Source organism: Clarias gariepinus, chromosome 19 (genome assembly GCF_024256425.1).
Source record: "Clarias gariepinus isolate MV-2021 ecotype Netherlands chromosome 19, CGAR_prim_01v2, whole genome shotgun sequence".
Classification (NCBI taxonomy): Eukaryota; Metazoa; Chordata; class Actinopteri; order Siluriformes; family Clariidae; genus Clarias; species Clarias gariepinus.
This window is the reverse complement of record NC_071118.1, coordinates 19,200,549-19,220,452: the sequence shown is the minus strand read 5'-3', so window position 1 is coordinate 19,220,452 and position 19,904 is coordinate 19,200,549. Positions and strand designations below refer to the sequence as shown.

Below are 19,904 nucleotides of genomic sequence, written 5' to 3'. Positions count from 1 at the left end.
ACTTGGATGTGGCCGGAAGTGGGTATATCGGCTGTTTCACCACTTCGGTGGCAGCAGGCACTTTGTGGCCATCGCGGCTGGACTTGCTATGGGGGTACATTGGTTCCATCTATCTCTCATAGAATCATCCACAACTGGCCCAATCTGCACATCTTTCCTGTCTTGGCATCCCTTCCAGGGTTAGTTTTTTTCTGGACATGACCACAACAAAAATATTTTATTCCTATGTCTATTAGTGGCAAAAAAACAAACAAATCAAACCTGAGTCAAGCTTATCCACACCACTATTTAATACTCTATATAAACCAGTTTTTGATGTATAGGAGATGTTATACCAGTGGTGAGTTACACCCCAGCAGGAAATTCCATAATGTGTTTTCCACAATGGGAGGTCTCCTTTGCAATTGGCTTTTATAAGGGTGCAATTGTCTTTTATAAATCGTGGTATGTTGTGGTATGTGGTATGATTTTTTTTACATGGGGCACTAAAATAAACTATTCTGCTTTGTGTTGGAGTGAACATCATTTTATTTCCTGCATTTATGTCCTGCATCATGTAACTTAAAATGATGTCCTACATTTTGATTGGAAATAAATAGTTAGAACAGACTAAGGTTTCTCATGTTTCTATAATATTGTTTTTACAACTCGACATGGTTTACACAGCAGATAATGCAAGTGCAAACTATGACAAGCACAATACAAAGTCTAAAAACAGACAAGAGTTGGTTCAGGCACTGTATATTCTGCTCACCTGTGCAGAATATGCTGCAGACAGGCACTGGACTGTGTCATTTAATTCATAGTCAACAAGATTTTCATTATGAATTTAAACGACAGATGAACTAAAAGCAGTTTTTGGATTTGTAGAAGAACATTACAGTGAAATATGAACCTACAAGATGGCTATTATGTACAGTAGCATACTTGCCACTCTTGCTTTTTTGTGTAATGCAACAATAAACTAACTTCCTGCTTTCCTTCCTGAACACTGGACTGCTCATGGGTTTTATCTTTCAATCTATGTAATACAAGTTTCAGTTCCACAAGATGGCCTCAGAGACATGACTTTAGTGTATTCTTCAAATTTTTTTAATGTTTTCTTTACTAGCATCCATCTTACTAGCATACAACGCATTTGTAATATTTTATCAACTTAAAAACAACCGAAGAAAAATATTTTATGGCATGAATACTTCACGATTTCATAACTTCAATTTAGTATCTTCTGGCTTTATGTTGTGTCTGTCAGTATGTAAACTTCCAGAAAACCGTGAAGGTTATGTCCACCTCTTTATGTCCACTAAAGTCATAATCTGTGATATAAGGTCTGACATGTATAATAGGATCTGCCTATGAATTTGACATGGTTAAATTTTATGGTGACTAGATTGCTAGAAGGTGACAAGATGTGATAACATTTTTAAACTTTTTATATGTTTTTTATTTTAATTGCTATGTAATCCCAGTTCCCCGGAGTGGCATTTGTTATGCAAACCTGCCACGAGACCAGTGAAACCAGCAGCTTCCCAAGTCAGAGAGATACAGTCTTTTTTTTTCCAAATCCCAGACCTTTCCCTAAAATACATTAAACAAATTTACCTTGGACATTCAGCGTGTTTTAAAGTGAAAAGATTAGCCAAAACCAGCTTTATTAAATTTTTTGTTCATTAACAAAACATCAGTGGTAAAATTCCTTTTTTTATAGAAGCACAACAATACTTAATAATGGGCAGGGGGTAACATAACATAAAACCTTCTTACACCTTTTTTTTTTTTTATAATTCAAAAACTGAAGAAAAAAAAAAACTAACTCCTGTAACATGGTGTAGTAGTACATTGCACATTTATTTTTTAAATCAAATCTGCAACTTGTTCATCACTACACTGCTGAACACAAACTGTAGCTTTCTCTTTTCACATTTCAGCACTCTGTGTCTCTGTAACATACAAACACATACACACTTATTATATTGTATAATAAGGGGACATATTCAATATCAAAAGGGTGAACATTAGCTGATAAGAGTATATATATTATTAAGAAATATTATTTAAGTCCTGAGTTACTAATAAGGAAGTCATACAGTACATTTATTACAATGCTGCATCAATTAGGCACCTGAGCCCTTCGCACTTAACTACTCCAGGAGTGCTATATCATGGCTGAACCTGTGCTCTGGCCTTTAGCACAGCTTATCAACCAGCATTTCTTCCCCCAAAGCTCATGCACAAAATGTAAAGTCCAGCCTTTCTGCTCCTTGAGAACATACACACCACAGTTATCTCTAGTTGTATTACTGTTTGGCTTATAGCACCTGTACACCTGTTTATTTATGCAGCTATTTAATGAGCCAATCATGTGCCAGCAGTTAAAATGCATATAATCATGCAAAATACAGATGTGCAAAAAATCATGCAAATACTTCAGTTATAGGTTACATCATACATCAGAGCAGAGAAAAATGCATCCTCTCTGAATTTAACCATGAAATGGTTGTTGGGGTTAGACATACTGATAATCACCGCTCTTGTACATCATGTGGATGATCGGATGTGTGTGCAGCACTTCTCTGCAGTTGGCAGTAGGTTGGCAAGTTAGGACAGTATGAAAATTGGAAATAAAAACAAAAAGAAGCCATTTGTAAAGTCTCTACACCATAAACTATATTGAAAACTCCAAAACAACACATAATTTGCTGATTTACCATCATAATGTAATTCCTTATTGAAAATATGCACTCATTTCCAATCTGGTGGCTGCGACAAATTCCAAGTTGTAAATTGAAATTACAAGATGTTTAGAAACAAGTATTGTTAAACATGTGAAACAATTATGTTATCGTATACAAGGAGCAACGATGGGACGAGGCTCACAGATTTGCCAACAGATGCACCAGCAAATCTACAGTACCTTAATAAAAGAAAGTTCCTGTCTGTACATTGAACAGAACTCTTTCAATAATATCTTGACATTTCATACATTGGAGGACCAGAAACCAGTCTCTGAAAATGTTTTGTCTGTTTAATTAATATTATGAATCTGATTTCATTAATTTTTTGGAATTACTTAGACATCTGCCTGAAGTTTAACCTGCACCATTAGTGTGTTGGGTGTAACGCATTACAAAGTAACATTAGAGTTTTGTTGATGTAACGAGTGATTTAACGCGTTAGGGCCACCATTTAAGTACTTAGTTATTTAGTTATATTTTCAAAAATGTAATCCGTGAGCCAGACAACAGTGATTCTGTTAGTGTGTGTGTGTATGTGTGTGTGTGAGAAAGTCGTCCTTCAAGCCCCACCCTGATAGCCCACCTGCTTGTTATTCCTGCTGTTAGTAGTTAACAGATTATGGGCCAAACTTCGCTGAGTGATGGTGGTGAAATAATTCTAAAGGTCTTGACTAAAACAACATGCATGAGGAATTACAAAGGTGTTTTTATTTTCTGCAATGGAAAAGTACTCTAACTAGTTACTTTTCTCAGAAGGTAACGTTGTAATGTAACCAATTACTTTTTAAAGACAGTAAGTTGTAATGTAATCAGTTATTTTAAAAAGTAACGTCCCCCAACACTGATTAGTGTGTTGGGGATGAAATTAAATTGTTTACAATAAACTATTAATAAGCTACTTACTCAATGTAAACAAACACCCGCACCAACAGATATTAGTTAGACAATCTAAATTTAATATTTTTACTGGAATTACTTAATATTTTCACCTCTAAAAATACAGCACTGAAGTGGTATTAGTGATTTTCAACATAGAATAGTTTTAAATATAAAATATTAAATATAAAAATCTTTATCCAAAATACTTTTTTAATTATTTTTCGATCCTTATCTGTGATTCACTCCAATTACAGAACAGTGTTGGCTGATGATGAAAGAAATACACCTTAACGCAAACAATGCCAATCATGGTATAGGGGTTGCATATCTTTATCATAGAGGGATAAAAAATATGTTTTTTAGAGCAAAATATGCTGCCATCCAAACACTATCTTTTTCAAAGACCTATATTATTCACCAAACCGCATTCCTCTCAAATTACACATGCATGGCTGCTTAACACATTGCCTGCTCCAGGTGAGAATGTGGTGCACTATAAAGTCTTAAATATGGTAACAAAGGCCCCATAAAAACAGATTAACAGAAATGGTGATGTTACACATTGGTAATTTTTACATTTGAAATAAGTGCATATTTTCAATAAACAATTAGAGTTACATGGTAAATCATTAAATAATGCGTTGTTGTAGAGTTTTCAATACAGTCCAGGCAGAAGAGTCATTTGTTAAATTTAATTTTTGTTTTTCATTTTTCCAATTTCCATACGCTTCCAAATTTTTTGGAAATGGAATTTTACTATGATAACATGCTGTTGTCAACTACTGACGTGTAACTGACATTGGTACAGGGGCAGGCTGTAAATTTACCTTTTTGTATTATTTTTCATGTTTCTGATGAAATTCAACAATATAAAACAAGTTTGTGAAAAGGTTTTGTGTGCATATGTTCCAATATGATACTTTTTTATTAAAACACAACCAACATATCATTGATACTAAATATTAAATATATTGTTTTAAAAAACTTATCTGAGTTAGTGTGTTTTTTGTATAAACTCTATACATGAACTTGTTTATATTGCATGTATATTCTTGTCTCAAAAGGGATCTTAGCCTCATTTACTCTCAAGACAGACTATAAGCATTTGTACCTGCTTAATGTGTCTAAATTTCTTGCTCCTTTCCTCTGTATTTAGGGCAATGTAGGGACTGAGATGCACACCTGGATCAATACAGGTGGACAGAGATCTAGTGGAGCAACACACATACAAATACATACACACCATCAGCATAAGTGCACAACAAAACAAATTAAAGGAATACTCTAAACACAAATAAATGTTTAAAACATGACTATATAATGCAAACTTAAATGAAGCAAGATCCTACACTCTGTAAATCATGGATTAAGGAATAGACATATGTGAAAGTTTAGATGACAAACCAGTTCCTATGACATGTTAACATTTTTATTAGCAAGTTGTAATAAACACAATAAAAACCCAAATAAAATAGTTATTTGCAGTTTACAGAATGTTGTAGTCATGCACCAACAGATGTATACTGTGCTGGTAACACATTTAAACTGAAAAAATTATGAAGGCAGGTATACAGTTACAAATGTGTTTTATAGTTTGCATAAGACAGAGCTCGATGACTGGTTTTAGAATTTCTTTATAAATCATGAGGTCACTGTTCACTTTTTATTTTAATTTGCAAAAAGCACATCAAGAAATTTGTTAATTGAAATTCTATCCAAAAGATAATACAAATTTTATGTCCAAGTAAAGCAACAAAAAAGTCATGGGAATAATTCTGCAGACCAATCATATGTTCCTACAATGCTCATGATAAAGCTTAAGAAAGTTATAAAAAGATTGGTAAAGCTTCCTAGGAGCACAGTGAAATCATTATAACAGAATGGGGAGACGATGACTGCATTTTCTAATTTAGCGACAAGAACACTGTGGCAGCTGTTACACATGTTTAAATAGCTTCCTGCTTTGAGGCTGTTTGGCTGCCAGTGTAACTGGTGCATTGCACAAAATGTAAGAAGGAAGACTATGTCTGAATCAGTTTAAATCATAAGCTAAAGGGTTAAAACATGAACATAATTAAGCACTGTTCTAACAGTAAGAGGGCGGAAAGCTAACCATTTGAACCATGGCCCACTCTCACATGAGGATGGCTTAACTAAAAAAAAGAAAAAAAGCATCTACCAAGAACAGTGGTCAAATATCCAACCAGTGTTTTCATAAAGGTCTGTGCCATTTGTATAGCTCTTTAAACAATAGAAATTGTCAAAGCAACTTGATAGAAATCGGGATGTAGAGCAAGACATTAGGGCTCTAAAATGACAAGAATAAACCCTTAGAGAAAGAAGACTTAAAAGGGAACCTATTGCATGTGGGACAATATAGTATAAATGCATATATAATGCATATATATTACGCACTGCCTGGCCAAAAAAAATCTTACATTCTAATATTTTGTTGGATTGCTTTTAGCTTTGATTACAGTGTGCATTCACCCTGGCTCTGTTTCAACAGCCATATGCAAAATTGTAAAACTTTGTTCCATTAGTGCCAGTTGTATTCAATTTTGGCAGATATCTTTTTTTAATGACAGAAGAGTCAAACCACTTCAAGTCTTCTTCTTCAGCAAATCCTGAAGACTTTTACTGGTGGGTAAATCATGTGTGAAAATAATTTCTTCTGCTCCCAGTACCACTCCTTTAAAATTTTATCTCAATTAATCGTGGTATTGTCATCCTGGAACAACAAAGAATCAAAGAGTTACCAACTTGTTTTGCTGTGGGTAAGAGGTGTCATTCTTTGTATCCCTTCCTCCTTTTTTTCCAAATACGACCGTGGCCAAAAAGTAAAATTCATATCTTATCTAAGCACAACAAACAGTTCCAGTTGTAACTCCAATGTTGCTTGGCAAAGTTCATACGATGGCACTTGTGTCTTGGTCAAAAAGGGATCTTTTATGGAACTCATGCAAAATGCTTCTGTTCATTAAATTGACATGTCCTTTTGATTTTAAAATAGTGAAACCCCAATATTCTTTGCTGTTCTGAAACTATGATCTTAGGGCTCAATAGGAGGATGCCTTCCCTCCCTGGTCCAACCTTTGTAATCCTTTTTACACTGTTGCTCTGATGGTGCTTACCCTTAATTTCAAATCCTTTGGTTTCATTAACGGTATATTTCAAGAGGGTAATAATTTTGACAAAAAACTTGAAAGAATTAACTATTTCAAAGAGAAAAAACAACAGCAATGTTTCCAAACTTTTGAGGAAAATGAGAATAACTACTTGTATTGTCTATGTAATATAAATACTCAACACTCTCAAATAATACTTAACAACTCGTTATTGGTCCCCTAGTACCACAAACAATAGATTTGAAATAGAACAATAATAAAAAAAAAAAGTTTAAACATTTCCTTCAGTTTTAGGTGTTTAACAATAATCTGTTGTTTGATGGGCAGTTTTGGTTTTAGGTTTTCATTATTTCATGAGAAATTAAGGAGATAAAAAATGTCGGACAAGTGTTGAATTAGCATTTGGTACTTGTTAAAGGGAACTCTCAATATGTGAGGTACTGGTGGAAGTCAAGAAGACCTTTATTAATACGTAAATAATCCGATTTTACCTCAAGATGCAAACCACTGAAACGCTCAATAACAGAAAGGCCAGATTACATTTTAAAAAAGCCAATTCCAGTTGAAGTCAAACTTAAAAAATACAAAAATTGTGTTTTTGTCCAAATATGTATGAAGCTGACCGTGTGCTTGTAAAGTACACTGCCTGCCAGTGCTAGCTGTGACAATTCTGTTAATGAAGCAGTGAGTGGCTTCCCATTTCCTAAACGAACATGTAAGAAGACATGTCCCATGATCATGGAAAAGCTGTTACTGTGCTTCAGCAGGGTCAAAAAATCTGGTCAATATCAAGCAAAATAAATAAAAAACAACTAACAAGACTGCTGAAATGATTGAAATCGACAGTAAAATATAGGGAAAAAAAGTATAAATTATTTCTCCTCTTGATTTTTTTTAATGCTTCACCAGGTATTAAAGCAGTGGTGGATAATGTACACAGATTGAAATTAGAATTACCCTAGGTAAAATAAATTCTTTTTTAAAGTGTGTGTTTTTCACTCACACATCTTTTGCCGTGTTATTCTGTATACAGGGTCACAAGCGGCCTGGAGCCTTTCCTAGAAGACTTATGGTACAAGGCGGGGTACACCCTGGATGGGGTGCCAATCCGTCACAAGGCACACATACACACACACTCATTCACAGAATATGGAAAATTTGTGAATGCCAATAAGCCTAAACTGCATGATTTTGGCCTGTGTGGAAAAAAAAGGAGTAGACGGGGAAAACCTACCAAGCATGGGAAGAACATGCAAACTTCACACACACACAGACCATAAGCAGAAACCAAACCCTCAACCCTGGAGGTGCAAGGCAACAGTGATAACCACTAACCCACCATGCCACCTATTTAAGCTTCCACTTCCACTCTAATGTTATATTATTATTTTTGTAATCAGATGCATTATGTTTAATCTCATTTTGGATGAGATATCTTAAATATCATTCTATACCCACAGATATATTAATATAAATTAAATGAGTGTGACACTCATGAGCAGTCAACCTGCAGCAGAATCATTTCCACTATCACAAAAATGGGCTTACCACTACATGTTTGCTCAGTTTTGATGTAGAATTATTTAAATAGAAAATTATATGGGAATGAGGCAGGCATAAAAATGCATTTAAAAAAAATAAACGACTCATTTAGATAAGGTGATGGGTGAAGTGGTGAGTTAGAGCCAGGTGTTTCCTTGGTCATTTTCCAGATGCTTATATTGTAGGTTGTTGACCTGATCTTGAAATTCATGATTTTTATAATGCTTTGGATGGTTAATTCCAGTCATTTTATTTGATTGATGCATGACAATAATATGAAATACGATAGTTTAAGAAATTAGAATCAACCAATTGCAAATGAAAGCCCCCAGTAATAGTATATGACTGAGTTATAAACTGGATCATTCCAGGAATCAACTAATGCCCCCTCCAACCCCCCAGAAATGTAGTGGAAAGATAGTCATGCTTAACTTGAAAAACAAAACACTATTGTGTTGTTCATCATCTGGTGAACAACCACCTATAGTTTCAGTAGCACCTTGCCTACACAGCTAACAAGGGAAGTCTTGGCCAAATTTTGAATGCACCACCTAAGTTCATGATGTCAGTAAGTTTGAGAAAGCCAAAACTCATTTTTATTAACTTAAACACCTTGGCCATTATATCAAACTTTCAGATATACAGTACCTGGAACTGCTTTATGGTCATACTATCTGCTATTACCCAAATGAGGATAGGTTCCCTGTTGAGTCTGGTTTTTCTCAAGGCTTCTTCCTATTGTCATCTCAGAGAGTATTACCTTGCCACCATGAAGAGCAAACAAATAATTTTAATTTAGACACATTGCCATAGATTGTTCTAATTTATTATCTCATAATATAAATAATAAAAAGAATGATTACTATTAAAAAGCACTATACAAATAAAATTTATGTGAACTCATCTTCCATATCTTGTATTCAGGGTCGCAGGGACTTGGAGCCTATCCCAAGGGGCTTAGGGCACGAGGCAGGATACACCCTAGACAGGGTGCCAATCCATCGCAGGGCACATACACATACTCACACACTATGGGCAATTTGGGAATGCCAATCAACCTAGCATACATGGCTTTGGACTGTGGGAGTAAACCGGAGTACCCGGAGAAAACCATTTATTTGAACTGTGCCTAAAATACTAGTAATGCAGCTCTACAAATAGATCTACAGGCAGATGTTTGCGCATCACTTTTTATTATGTTTTTAGGACACTTTGTGTATCTGGCCTTTAAAGAATCTGGACAAAAAAAAGCTCATTTTATGCAAAAATAGTGAAAGATGGCACAGCCCAGCACAGTCTCCTTCACATCTACAAAACTCAAATAAATAACATTTTTCTTACATTGCAAAATGCACACACAAAATCAGATGACACAAAAAAGTAACGACTTCCCATGTTACACCTTGCATTAACATATTATCCATGTCTCTATATTCATGTAAAGGCAACAGATGCTCTGATAACAGCTTTGCGTTCACAACTCGTGTTTATGTGAAATCTTGTGACTCATTCTGTACACACTGTGATGATATTTCTTCCACATATTAGGCCAAGAGGCTGGGACATACAGTCAAAGAAGGCAGGAATCTGATTCCCGGGGACAATTTTAAAGAATAGCCTGTTCTAACTTTACCTTAACTGAGGATAACGTCATCATTAGCAATGGCTGTTAAGAGATAAGCCATGATTGCAGAAATTGAGATATTAACTGTGCCTTTCTCTCTGATAGTGTTGCTATATTTAAAACATATTCATGATGTGTCCTGTTAGTACATATTTAAACTTAAGATTGTTCTTTTCTTATAGGCTCACACTATACAGACTGTATTTATACCTACCTGAAATGTGATCAGTGTGTGACTGTTGGCTGATCACATCCCAATTCCTGTGCTTGCGTTGTGTATTTTACATCTTTTGTGTTATAGTGTCTAATGGTAGCTAAATTATGATCCCAGAAAATGTGCATTTATGCAATGTACATGTGATTAAATAATTAAAAAAGCACACAAACAAGTAACAGTATACAAGGGCAAACATGGGTGAATCTGAAGAAGCATGTAAGCTTAAAAAAGTCCCTCTAGGGATTTTTGCATGCCAGTAAACATGTTCATGACTTCCACCATGTTAGCATAAATATATACAATGTAAAGTACAAGAACACCTAAAAAAAAAAAAAAAAAAAAAACTATAAGAGAAAAAAGACTAAACATCACGCACGTTCATTTCTCTTCAGTAAGGTCTTTTGACTTCATTGATAAAATGTGACAAAATATCATTGATGTTATGAAAATAGTTCTACATACGTAAAAGTGTGAAAGGAACACTCATTCATTAGACCTTTCAGTCATGTTTTGTCAGGAACATGCTAGATTAAGAATATAATTTCACACATTGATGCACACCTAGTGGCAATTTATTAAAGCCAATTCTTCTTCTTTTTTAGTTTTGAGTGAACGTAACAATCTGGACAAAGCCTACAAGAACATAGGGAGATCAGATATTCAACTGAGCTAAGGATTTAACTGGGGACCCTTGAGCCGTACGGCAGCATAATGTCTATGAAGTTTTAAATCATTTATGTGTTGGATAACATCACTACTACTACTTTATCTGCTGAACCTATACAAAAACAGTTCCCACCTGTGTATAAATTTTGCTTACAAATGTTTTTTTTTATGTTTTCTCTGCAAAGGAGACCAAGCAAATATTGTATAAAGGGTATTAGTGTACATACAGCTGTGGTTCAATGCATCTGAGCTAAATTTATATCCTTTAAGTCACTGAAATGTTTATACTTTTTAAAAATCAGACTATTAATACCCTGCGCAGTATTATAAATAACTAAGCACTTCTCCATGTGCATGATGTCATGTAGTCATATGTGGTAAAGTATCCTTTTTTTAATCAAGATGACTAGCAATATGAAACAATACGCTAGGTTATAATTGGTTCTGCATGATCTATAGCCTATAAATGTTTTTTAAGAGATAATGTTAATGATAAAACGTTGGCACAGATTGTACACGGACGCTTCAGTGTAATTTTGTTTTCTTCAGTTGTGTAACATGACATCTAACAGCTTAGGGTACTTCACTGTCTCACTGTTATAGTATCCTAGTTTCAATTAGTGCTGAACTTGTGGTATCCTCATGTGGTATAGACATAGTGTCTGATTTAAAATTATATTGAAAGAAGGGAATAAAACAAGTGAACCTTAAATAAGTACTTTAAGTACTTTAAATGGATGGTATATTAATATAAACATGACCCAAGTCAAATCATTTGCTTGAGAATTTGCTCTGGAGGATGACGAGCAAATATTCAACTACATTTGTTGCATTTTAAAAGAAGGAATAAAGTCAGGTAGCTGTTTCAGTAGCTATTGCTAACCCTGATATGAAATCTCAACACTGTCACTGCCGCGTCAGCAAATATTTTACATATGTGGAGAGGCTAAGAGTCAGAAAAATTCCAGTCTGCTCACTTTCATTCAAGTCACATGACCAATTAACCAATTAATTATTATCTGATCTAGGACCACATACGAATCCCATCAGATCCAATCATGTGTGTTCAGATAGCCCTAAAAAAATTTGATCTCTGTCACATTAGGGTAAATAAATCAGAATTGAGGCACTTGGTGCTGAGTAATGTGAGATGGTAATGTGAACGTAGTTGAACAGGTCATCCTTGCTTGTACTGAACCAGGTGCATGTCTGACCCAGTGTCTTTAGGGTTTTTTTGGTGAAACCAGAGAAAGTAAATGTACAGGGATTGAGAAGGTGAAAAATAATGTATCTAAATGGGAAACCTGCACACACATTCTTACCAAAACTAATTGACTTTCAGTTCTTTATAAAACAGAACAAGCATAACAGAAAACACATTGACATTTTTTTTCTTTTTTTTGCCACTGTAACCATTCTTTAAGAAGGACTGCTCTTTATTCTGTGATTAAAAAATCATTTTATGGTAAGACAGACAAACAAACAAAAGATCACTTCTGGTTGTGATATTTCATGAAATGACAGTTTGATGTAATTCTGACCATTGTTTTGTTTACAACACAATATCTGAAATAACATGGATATAAAAATTGAAATAAAGCGCACAAAATATTTTCTCGATTAATTTTGAATGATGGCTGAGCAAATGGAATTTCAAGGGTACGAGTGCGAGAACAATTGAGAGTGCATCCCAACTGCATTGTCAGCTTATAATTTGACTCACCCTAATGCACACTACAGAGAGAGAGAGAGAGAGAGAGAGAGAGAGAGAGAGAGAGAGAGAGAGAGAGAGTGAGAGTGCAACTTTGGAGTGCTGATAAAAATTATCCCCTGAACAGAGCCAACATGGACCCAAAGCTTTTACTGCAATTTCAAAATCCTCAATCAACAGAGGTGAACAGACCTGGGTGAAAACTTTTTTTTCCTTTAACCAAAAATCAATATTTATTTCAAAGACTTATCGTTTATATTTTGCTCTCAACATGCTGACAGTATAGCCTTATAGGAACTACATCCTTTAAAAGCCTCTCTCTCATTATGGGAAAAAAATAAAAAATAAAAATAAATTGTAGAAGGCATCATGCTCAGGTCACCTATTAAAGTCATCACTCAATCACTCACCACATGTTTGGCACTCTGGTCAGGTGATATTTGTTTGTGAGCTTTTTTTATCTGGTTGCCTGAGGGTGGATCCCCAATTACGTTCTGCTGTCTTTCTGCTTCTAAGCACAACTAGATTACTGTCTGTTAATGATATAGCTAGCCAAATTAGCTTATTTATACAACTTCCAGCAATCTATGAAGAAACATTTTAGCTACATTACAAGATTTACTTACAACTGTAAACATTTCCTCAGGCAGAGTTTAATCTACCTTGATCGCTTAAAAATTCATTTAACTCTGGTCCAGTGAACAAAACAAATGGATTACATACAACATGAATGCACATGATGCTCTTGAATTGTGCCACAATAAATGAGCTCAGAGGGCAACTTTTATCTGAAAAGCACGCAATGTAAACAAATGAATCCTATTCATCAGAAAATCACTGTAAGCGTGCTAAAACACAACAATGATTTTTTACATATCCAAACTCTATGGCATATTAGAGGCCATAAGGAATACTGCAGGTCGAAAGACATGCATAGGGTCTATGCTGGCTCTTTGCAGGTTCTGTCAGACAGAGATTAAAGAAGGAGATAAATAGAGCCTGTACTCACTGGCTGCAATGCTGCTGTCTCTTATCTGTCCTCTCTTCACCTGATTCTACATCTGTCTCATCTATGCATCTCTGCTCCTCCTCCTCCTCCCTCCCTTCACTCATTTTTCTGGCATCTATCTGTGCATTTCTAAGCTGCAGGTGATTGGACTTGTGAGCCGACAGAGCTACAACTGAGGCCTGATCTCTGCGCAGGGGCACCAAGCTAGCACCAGCACGTGGCTGGGACAAGGCGAGGGGCAAGGGGACACATGAAAGATGAGAGGGGTAAGGAGGGAGGTGGCGGGATAGGTGTGCAGGGTTTGAGGGTGTGTGTCTGATGATAGAGGTTAGATTAGGCGGTTGGTCCCGTTGTCCTTTCTTTTCCCAACTGCACAGGTCGAATGAATCTGACCTGCTCTCAGCAGGGCTTTCCTGACTGTCTTCCCTGGCAACCATGAGAGTCTCTGAAGTGGAGCTAAAGAAGTGTTTCTCTGTTTGGGGTGGAGAGGGACACACAGTGCTGATAACCTCTATAAGAGGAATTTTACTTTTGTTCTGCAATTTGTTCAACAGGTCCACTGAAGATTTGTCCCGAGCTGTATTTATGCTGCAGTTATCATGCTTCATCAGAAACAGGTTCTGATGCTGCACTGCACTCCTGGGCTCCTGTGGGCCAACTGGTTCTGAATCTGTTCTGTCTGTGCATTTTCCTGTTACCGTTTGAGGCCAATCCTTCCCGGCATCTAAACTTATTTTCTTGCACTCATGTAAAGTCCTCTCACCTGTCTTGTCCTCCTCTACACTGCAATAGCTGACAAATGAAGAAGCTGGTCCATTAACGTTCATTGCAGTGTCCCATGTTTGGTCTTCCTGATTTGGGACAATGCTCAGTGAAGCCCTTTTAAGATCAGACGTATTTAACTGAAGCTCCTCTGTTTTAACATTGTTCTCTCCAAATGTACTGAATGCAACTTCTGCACCTCCAGCGTTATCCTGCTTTACTGTGCTCATTGGTGCAGATGACCCTTTTGCTTTCTCAGCCAAGAACCGACGGATCTCTTGCTCAATGCTGTCATCGCTGTCGACGGAGCTACTGTCCTCATCAACATGTGTAGTCTGGGTGCTGTAGACTGCTATCTTGTATCCAGAGCCCTGGTCTTCCTTTGTAGACAATTTAGGTTTCTTGCTGTTCTTTTGAGTCTTTGAACCTTTAGGTTTTGCACCTTTGTCTTGTCCAGGTATGCTCATGAGCCCTTGGTTGCTTTTTATAGCATTGGGTTTTATGGGTTTAGCTGCAAGAACCAATTTTTGATCCTTGACAGATTTTTTTTTTTTTAAGATGTCAGTACCTGGCTGTCGCATAGGTTTAAGACTCTTTCGTGCTTTGAGTTTCATGTCCCTGACTTTCTTTTTCACTTTTTTCTTTGTCTTTAGCAAATCTTTTATTGCAGCATCAAGATCCTCATCACTGTCCAATGAGCTACTCTTATCACTCTTGTAATACCTCTCAGGGCCTATAAAAGACTCTTTGGGGCTGTTTCCACAGGTGGAAGCCTTGATCATGGATGTGGATCCATCTATAATGCTATAGTGGGGACAGTTCTGTGAAGGGATGCTGTTCTTTACCGGATCTGGGCTACAGGTGTGCCATATAACAGGAGATAAGTCAGTCGGGGTTAAGGGCTTGGGGTAAGGCTCCTCTTTCAAAGTATTAGCAGCGATTCCTTGTTTACTCTTGCTGTCTTCTTTCCGTTTTCTTTTTCGTGAGAAGGACAGTCTCAGTGGTTTGTTCTGATCCTCCTCAACTTTAATGTGCTGAGGAACTTTAGTTCCTGTTGGTACTCCAGGGTAGTCAATTGTTGTTGCCTGTTCATGCAGCTTTGCTTTCAGCTCCAGAAACTTACGAATCTCTTGCTCAATTCCATCCTCACTGTCCACAGAGCTCTCATCACTCTTTTTATACTGCTGCAATGAAACGGCAGTTGAAAGGAAAGATGGAGTCTCTGTTGTAGGTGCACTGGTCACATCCAAGGTGGGCTCAAATGCTGCAGGCATGACAGTCTTAGAGATGTCCAAGATGGCCTCGGCACACATCAGCTCAGCAGTGGTGTTGACGGTGAGTGTGGAGTGAATCTGCCGTGAATCCTGTTGATCATTAGCTGTTGTGGAGCACAATGAATCTCCACTGGCTCTCAAGCAACATGTAGGCAACATGCTCAGAGAAAGGCCTACAGGTTTAGGAGAATCACACTTCATCTCTATAGGCTGCACTGCATTTTTCTTTTTGTTCTTTTTCTTCGCTAATTTTTTAAGAGGCTTGCCAACAACTTGATCAGCCACCAAAAAACTCTGCTTTAGGGGAAGTTTGTGATCATTTTCCTTTTGCCTTTCCTGTTGATAGTTTCGGATTGCCTCCTCAATTCCATCATCACTACTAGAGTCCAGCTCCTCCTTCAGCTGAAAGTACTTCAAGCCCTCGTGACGTTCTTTTTCTTCTTGCTGAAACTTTTGTATGGCTTCCTCAATACCATCATCACTGCTTGAATCCATTAAATCATCCTCATCCACTTTTATTCTGAGTAAAGGTGGTTTACAATCCATTTGTGGCAAACAGGAAGGTGTTCCAGAGGAAGGTGGAGCTTTTACAGACAGGCCTCTGGCAGCACCTGATTTACCAAGTGGGTTCTCCTTGACCGTTTTTTTCTTTTTCTTCAAGGCTACCAATGGTTGGATTCCTTTTGAACCTTTCAAGGTATGGTTGCTAGCGGTTAGCACCTTGGGGGAATGCATGATCTGTTTAGATGTGTCTAACATACAATTGCCTCCATGCTGAATTTTAGGTGTCTGTAATGGGCTCTCTATTTGCTCCATTTTAGGCTTGTGGTCCACTTTCTCCTTCAGATACTCCTGAATGGCCTCCTCAATCCCTCGATCTACTGAATCATCACTGTCTGACCCTTCAGTGGCATCAGAGCCAGATGCATGAAGCTTGCTGCTTTCTGTTGCTACTCGTCGAGACCTTACTTGTGTGTCCATGTGACAAGATTTTTGTCCACCACATGATGGTTTTGGCAGGTTGAGGCCAGATTGGGCACTAGCGTTGACCTCATTGCTCATATCTGAGGACTGTGTGCTGCAGAGGCTGTCAATGATCATCTGGACTTTGTGTGGGATTGGGGTTCCACTTGAAGATACAAAGTCACTGTCTGAAGCACTATCATTGAAGCACAGTGGCAGGCTCAAACTCTTACCGGACCTCCATTCTGAGTGAACTGCCACCACAGGAGGAACTGTTTTTAGAAACATTATAGAATGACAGGTTAGGGGAAAGGTGGGTCTTGAGACCTCTACCTGTGACGTTGTAACATTCTGAAAGAAGTGAGAGAAAAAAAAAGTCATATTAGACACACATTCATTTTCATGTATTATAGCATTCAAATTATAGTACACATATTTACATTGTAAAACATTACTTATTGAACAATGGCTGATGAGAGCATATTTACACCACACACCATTCGATTATTTAGTCACTGACAAAATGCCAAGTCATACAATATGTAACATCAAGAGCTACAACATTCATAATTGTTACTTTAGCTGAATAGCACTCTGTTTTTAAGTGGTAATCGATTACAATAAATGGATAATGTATAAACTAATATCAATCAAATTCCTAAATGAAATTCTTGACAGATTCTTCCATAAAAAATTACTAAGCAGCATCATGCTGTGGCTACTAAGATTTCATTGCAACCCGTGACATGCATTCGTTCAGTCCTTCATTCATTCTACACTAGTTATCCTGATATAGGGACAGAGGAGACCTTGAGCCTGGAATTTTGGACTAAGGCAGGGTACACCCTGGTGAAAGTGGCAATCCATCACGGGGACAACCTAACCTGAATGTCTTTGGACTGTGGGAGGAAACCGGTGTACCAGAAGGAAACCCTGCTAGCATTGGGACAACATGCAAACTCCATGCAAACAGACCCAAGGTGGGAATTGAACCATCAACCATGGAGGTGCGAGGCCACAGTGCTAATCACTAAGCCACTTCCACCTTTAAGCAGTGTAGCCTATAGTAAATGGGTAATAAGAACTGGGTTTTAAAAGTGATAAGAGTTGTCCACGATATTTGAGCTACATGCTAACGCTTTGTTTATGTTTTAGATAAATAGATATTTACATGATAGTTTTTTTTTTCTAAACTATTCCTTCATTTTAACATTTTCACATAAAATACACGTAAAAGTGTTAATGTGCTGGAAAAAAAACCCACCATGTTGTTGATGTTCATGCCAAGAGCTGCGGCACAAATACGCTACCGGTGCTACGTTACACTAACGCCGTCGCGTCTTTTTCCGCTGCAAATGTTTACGTTCTGCGCGCGGCAAGGCGAGCAGGTGAATCATGCACGTGCAGCGCTTTGATCAAATTATAGAAACGGTTTTAAAATCCAGCAAGAGTTACTATGTTAAATGTTTGTTATTAAATCACACGTTACTGCATACTTCAGCGACGGCGATTTGCGAGGCAAAGCACTATAAGCATTAAATCACATCTCTCATTACTTCACAGATGCCACGAGTGAAAGTTGTTTCATCTAAACGGTGAATAACTTATTTCATAAAAGAGTTCCAGGGTTGCCGTCATAGCGGCTACAACAGTGTCCGTGTTCACCTCCAGCAGCCTTTAGCATGCGCGGCTTCAGTTTCAAGCGCCCGGGGGGAAAAAGCATGAAATATGCTTATTTGTGTAAATGAACTACTTTCATATCTCCAGACTGCTTTTAAGAACGTCTACTATTTCGTATAAGTGTTTATCAAACCAGTTATTCTATAACTACTCAGCTTTCTTTGTTTAATTTCCCTAGTTCGGTAGCCTCTAGAGCCCGAAGCTCGCACCGCGCTGTCGCCGTATCGCTAGCGGCTCAGGCTGCACCGCTCGCCGCTCAGCACAGCTAAGAGACACCGCAGAGGAACCGGCTTCCGCTCCGCTGCCAATTCGTGCACCGAAAACTTCGCGTTTATTCTCGACTCACCTTCCTTTCGTTAAATAAGAGCTTAAACATAAACTAGAAAATGTGCTATATGAGTAATACACGATTAAAATCGAAACGAAGACCCCAACTTGTTTAGGTCGTGGCGAGGGGCGGAAGACTCAAGCACGGAAGGCTCAGCGCGGCCTCTCCGCCCGCGAGCCGGCTCGTTTTCTGGACCCTCTTTGTATCGTAAACATAATCAAACTGAAACCGGATGCACACAAAATACAGAACAAATTCGACGTGCTTACCCGAAGCCTGACTGAACCCTCATGTGTTCATGTGCTGGTATTGTTGTTTCAAAGAGACTTAAATTATTATATTAATTATTATTTTTCTGTCTCCACACGGTGCTGGTGTGCGCAGAAAATGCACGCTCTCGAGCTGCCGCGCTTCCTACTTACCATGGAGAGCTCTCTTAAAGCGACAGTACACCTTAAATGCGGCCATTCAAACATTATATCCGAAAAGCAATTTGAAATATAATTGTACTTAAATATAAGAAATATTTAATTTCAAATTATTTTAATATTGAGGAAGTTTGGAATTCGTGGGTTTGGGGCAACATTGTACCGCAGTGAGATGTATTGAAATGATGAATATTTATAAAGCCAAAAAACAACAACAACTACAACAACAGTTACTAAACAGTTTCTCTCACTCCATCATTGTCTATACCAATTTATTCTGTATACAGAGTCGTAGGGGGTGTGGAGCATATGCCAGGGAGCTCCAATCCAGTGCACACAAGCACACACTTACTCACACTATGGGCAATTTTGGAAATGCCAATTAGCCTAATCTGCATGTCTTTGGACTCTGGGAGGAAACCGGAGTACCCGGATGAAACCCAACAAGCACAGTTCAATGCAAACTCCATGCACACAGAGCTGAGGCGTGAATCACGCCCAGACCCTGGAGGTTCAAGGCAACAGTGCTAAGCACTACGCCACCTTGTCATCTGTTACTAAACACTGCACACAAAAATTGGTTACTAAAAAAAATTGGTAGCAACTTGAACAAGCATGTGGAACATAACGTCATATTACAAGTGCATTTTTTAAAATAATCCTGTTCTCATTATGAAGTCATTGTGAGGGTACAATTGTGTATAACTACTATAACATAATCAATTTGCCTTGTGGTATGGCGTAGTTAGCACTGTGGCCTCTCACCACCAGGGTGGAGGGTTCGAGTCCTGCATTGAGTTGATCTGTGTGCATGGAGTTTGCGTGTTCTCCCCATGCTTGGTGGGTTTCCTTAAGATACTCAGATTTCCTCCTACAGTCCAAAAACATGCAGAGTAGGCTAACTGGCATTTCCAAAATTTCCCTTTGTGTTTGAGTGAGTGTATGTTTGTGTGCAATG

The 19,904-nt window shown here is 37.7% G+C and overlaps 1 protein-coding gene across 1 annotated transcript; it reads right to left on the bottom strand.

Annotated features, from left to right (window-relative positions):
• Window positions 1-1,781: 1,781 nt before the first annotated feature.
• ppp1r26 (protein phosphatase 1, regulatory subunit 26) lies at window positions 1,782-18,917 on the bottom strand. The gene is made up of 4 exons (XM_053478482.1): window positions 18,788-18,917; window positions 13,512-16,861; window positions 4,726-4,822; window positions 1,782-1,940 (listed from the first exon to the last, which is right to left on the bottom strand). The coding sequence occupies exons 2-4, from the start codon at window positions 16,796-16,798 to the stop codon at window positions 1,860-1,862; spliced, it is 3,465 nt and encodes a 1,154-aa protein (XP_053334457.1). The 5' UTR covers window positions 16,799-16,861; window positions 18,788-18,917; the 3' UTR covers window positions 1,782-1,859.
• Between the last annotated feature and the right edge of the window lie 987 nt (window positions 18,918-19,904).

Coding starts and splice junctions, on each gene's coding strand:
- ppp1r26 (XM_053478482.1), bottom strand. CDS start 16,798: ATGTTTCTAAAAACAGTTCCTCCTGTGGTGGCAGTTCACTCAGAATGG. Junction 4,823..13,511: donor AGACAGCAGCATTGCAGCCA/GTGAGTACAGGC, acceptor TTGCTCCACTAG/ATCTCTGTCCACCTGTATTG. Junction 1,941..4,725: donor AATTTAGACACATTAAGCAG/GTACAAATGCTT, acceptor TGTATGTTACAG/AGACACAGAGTGCTGAAATG.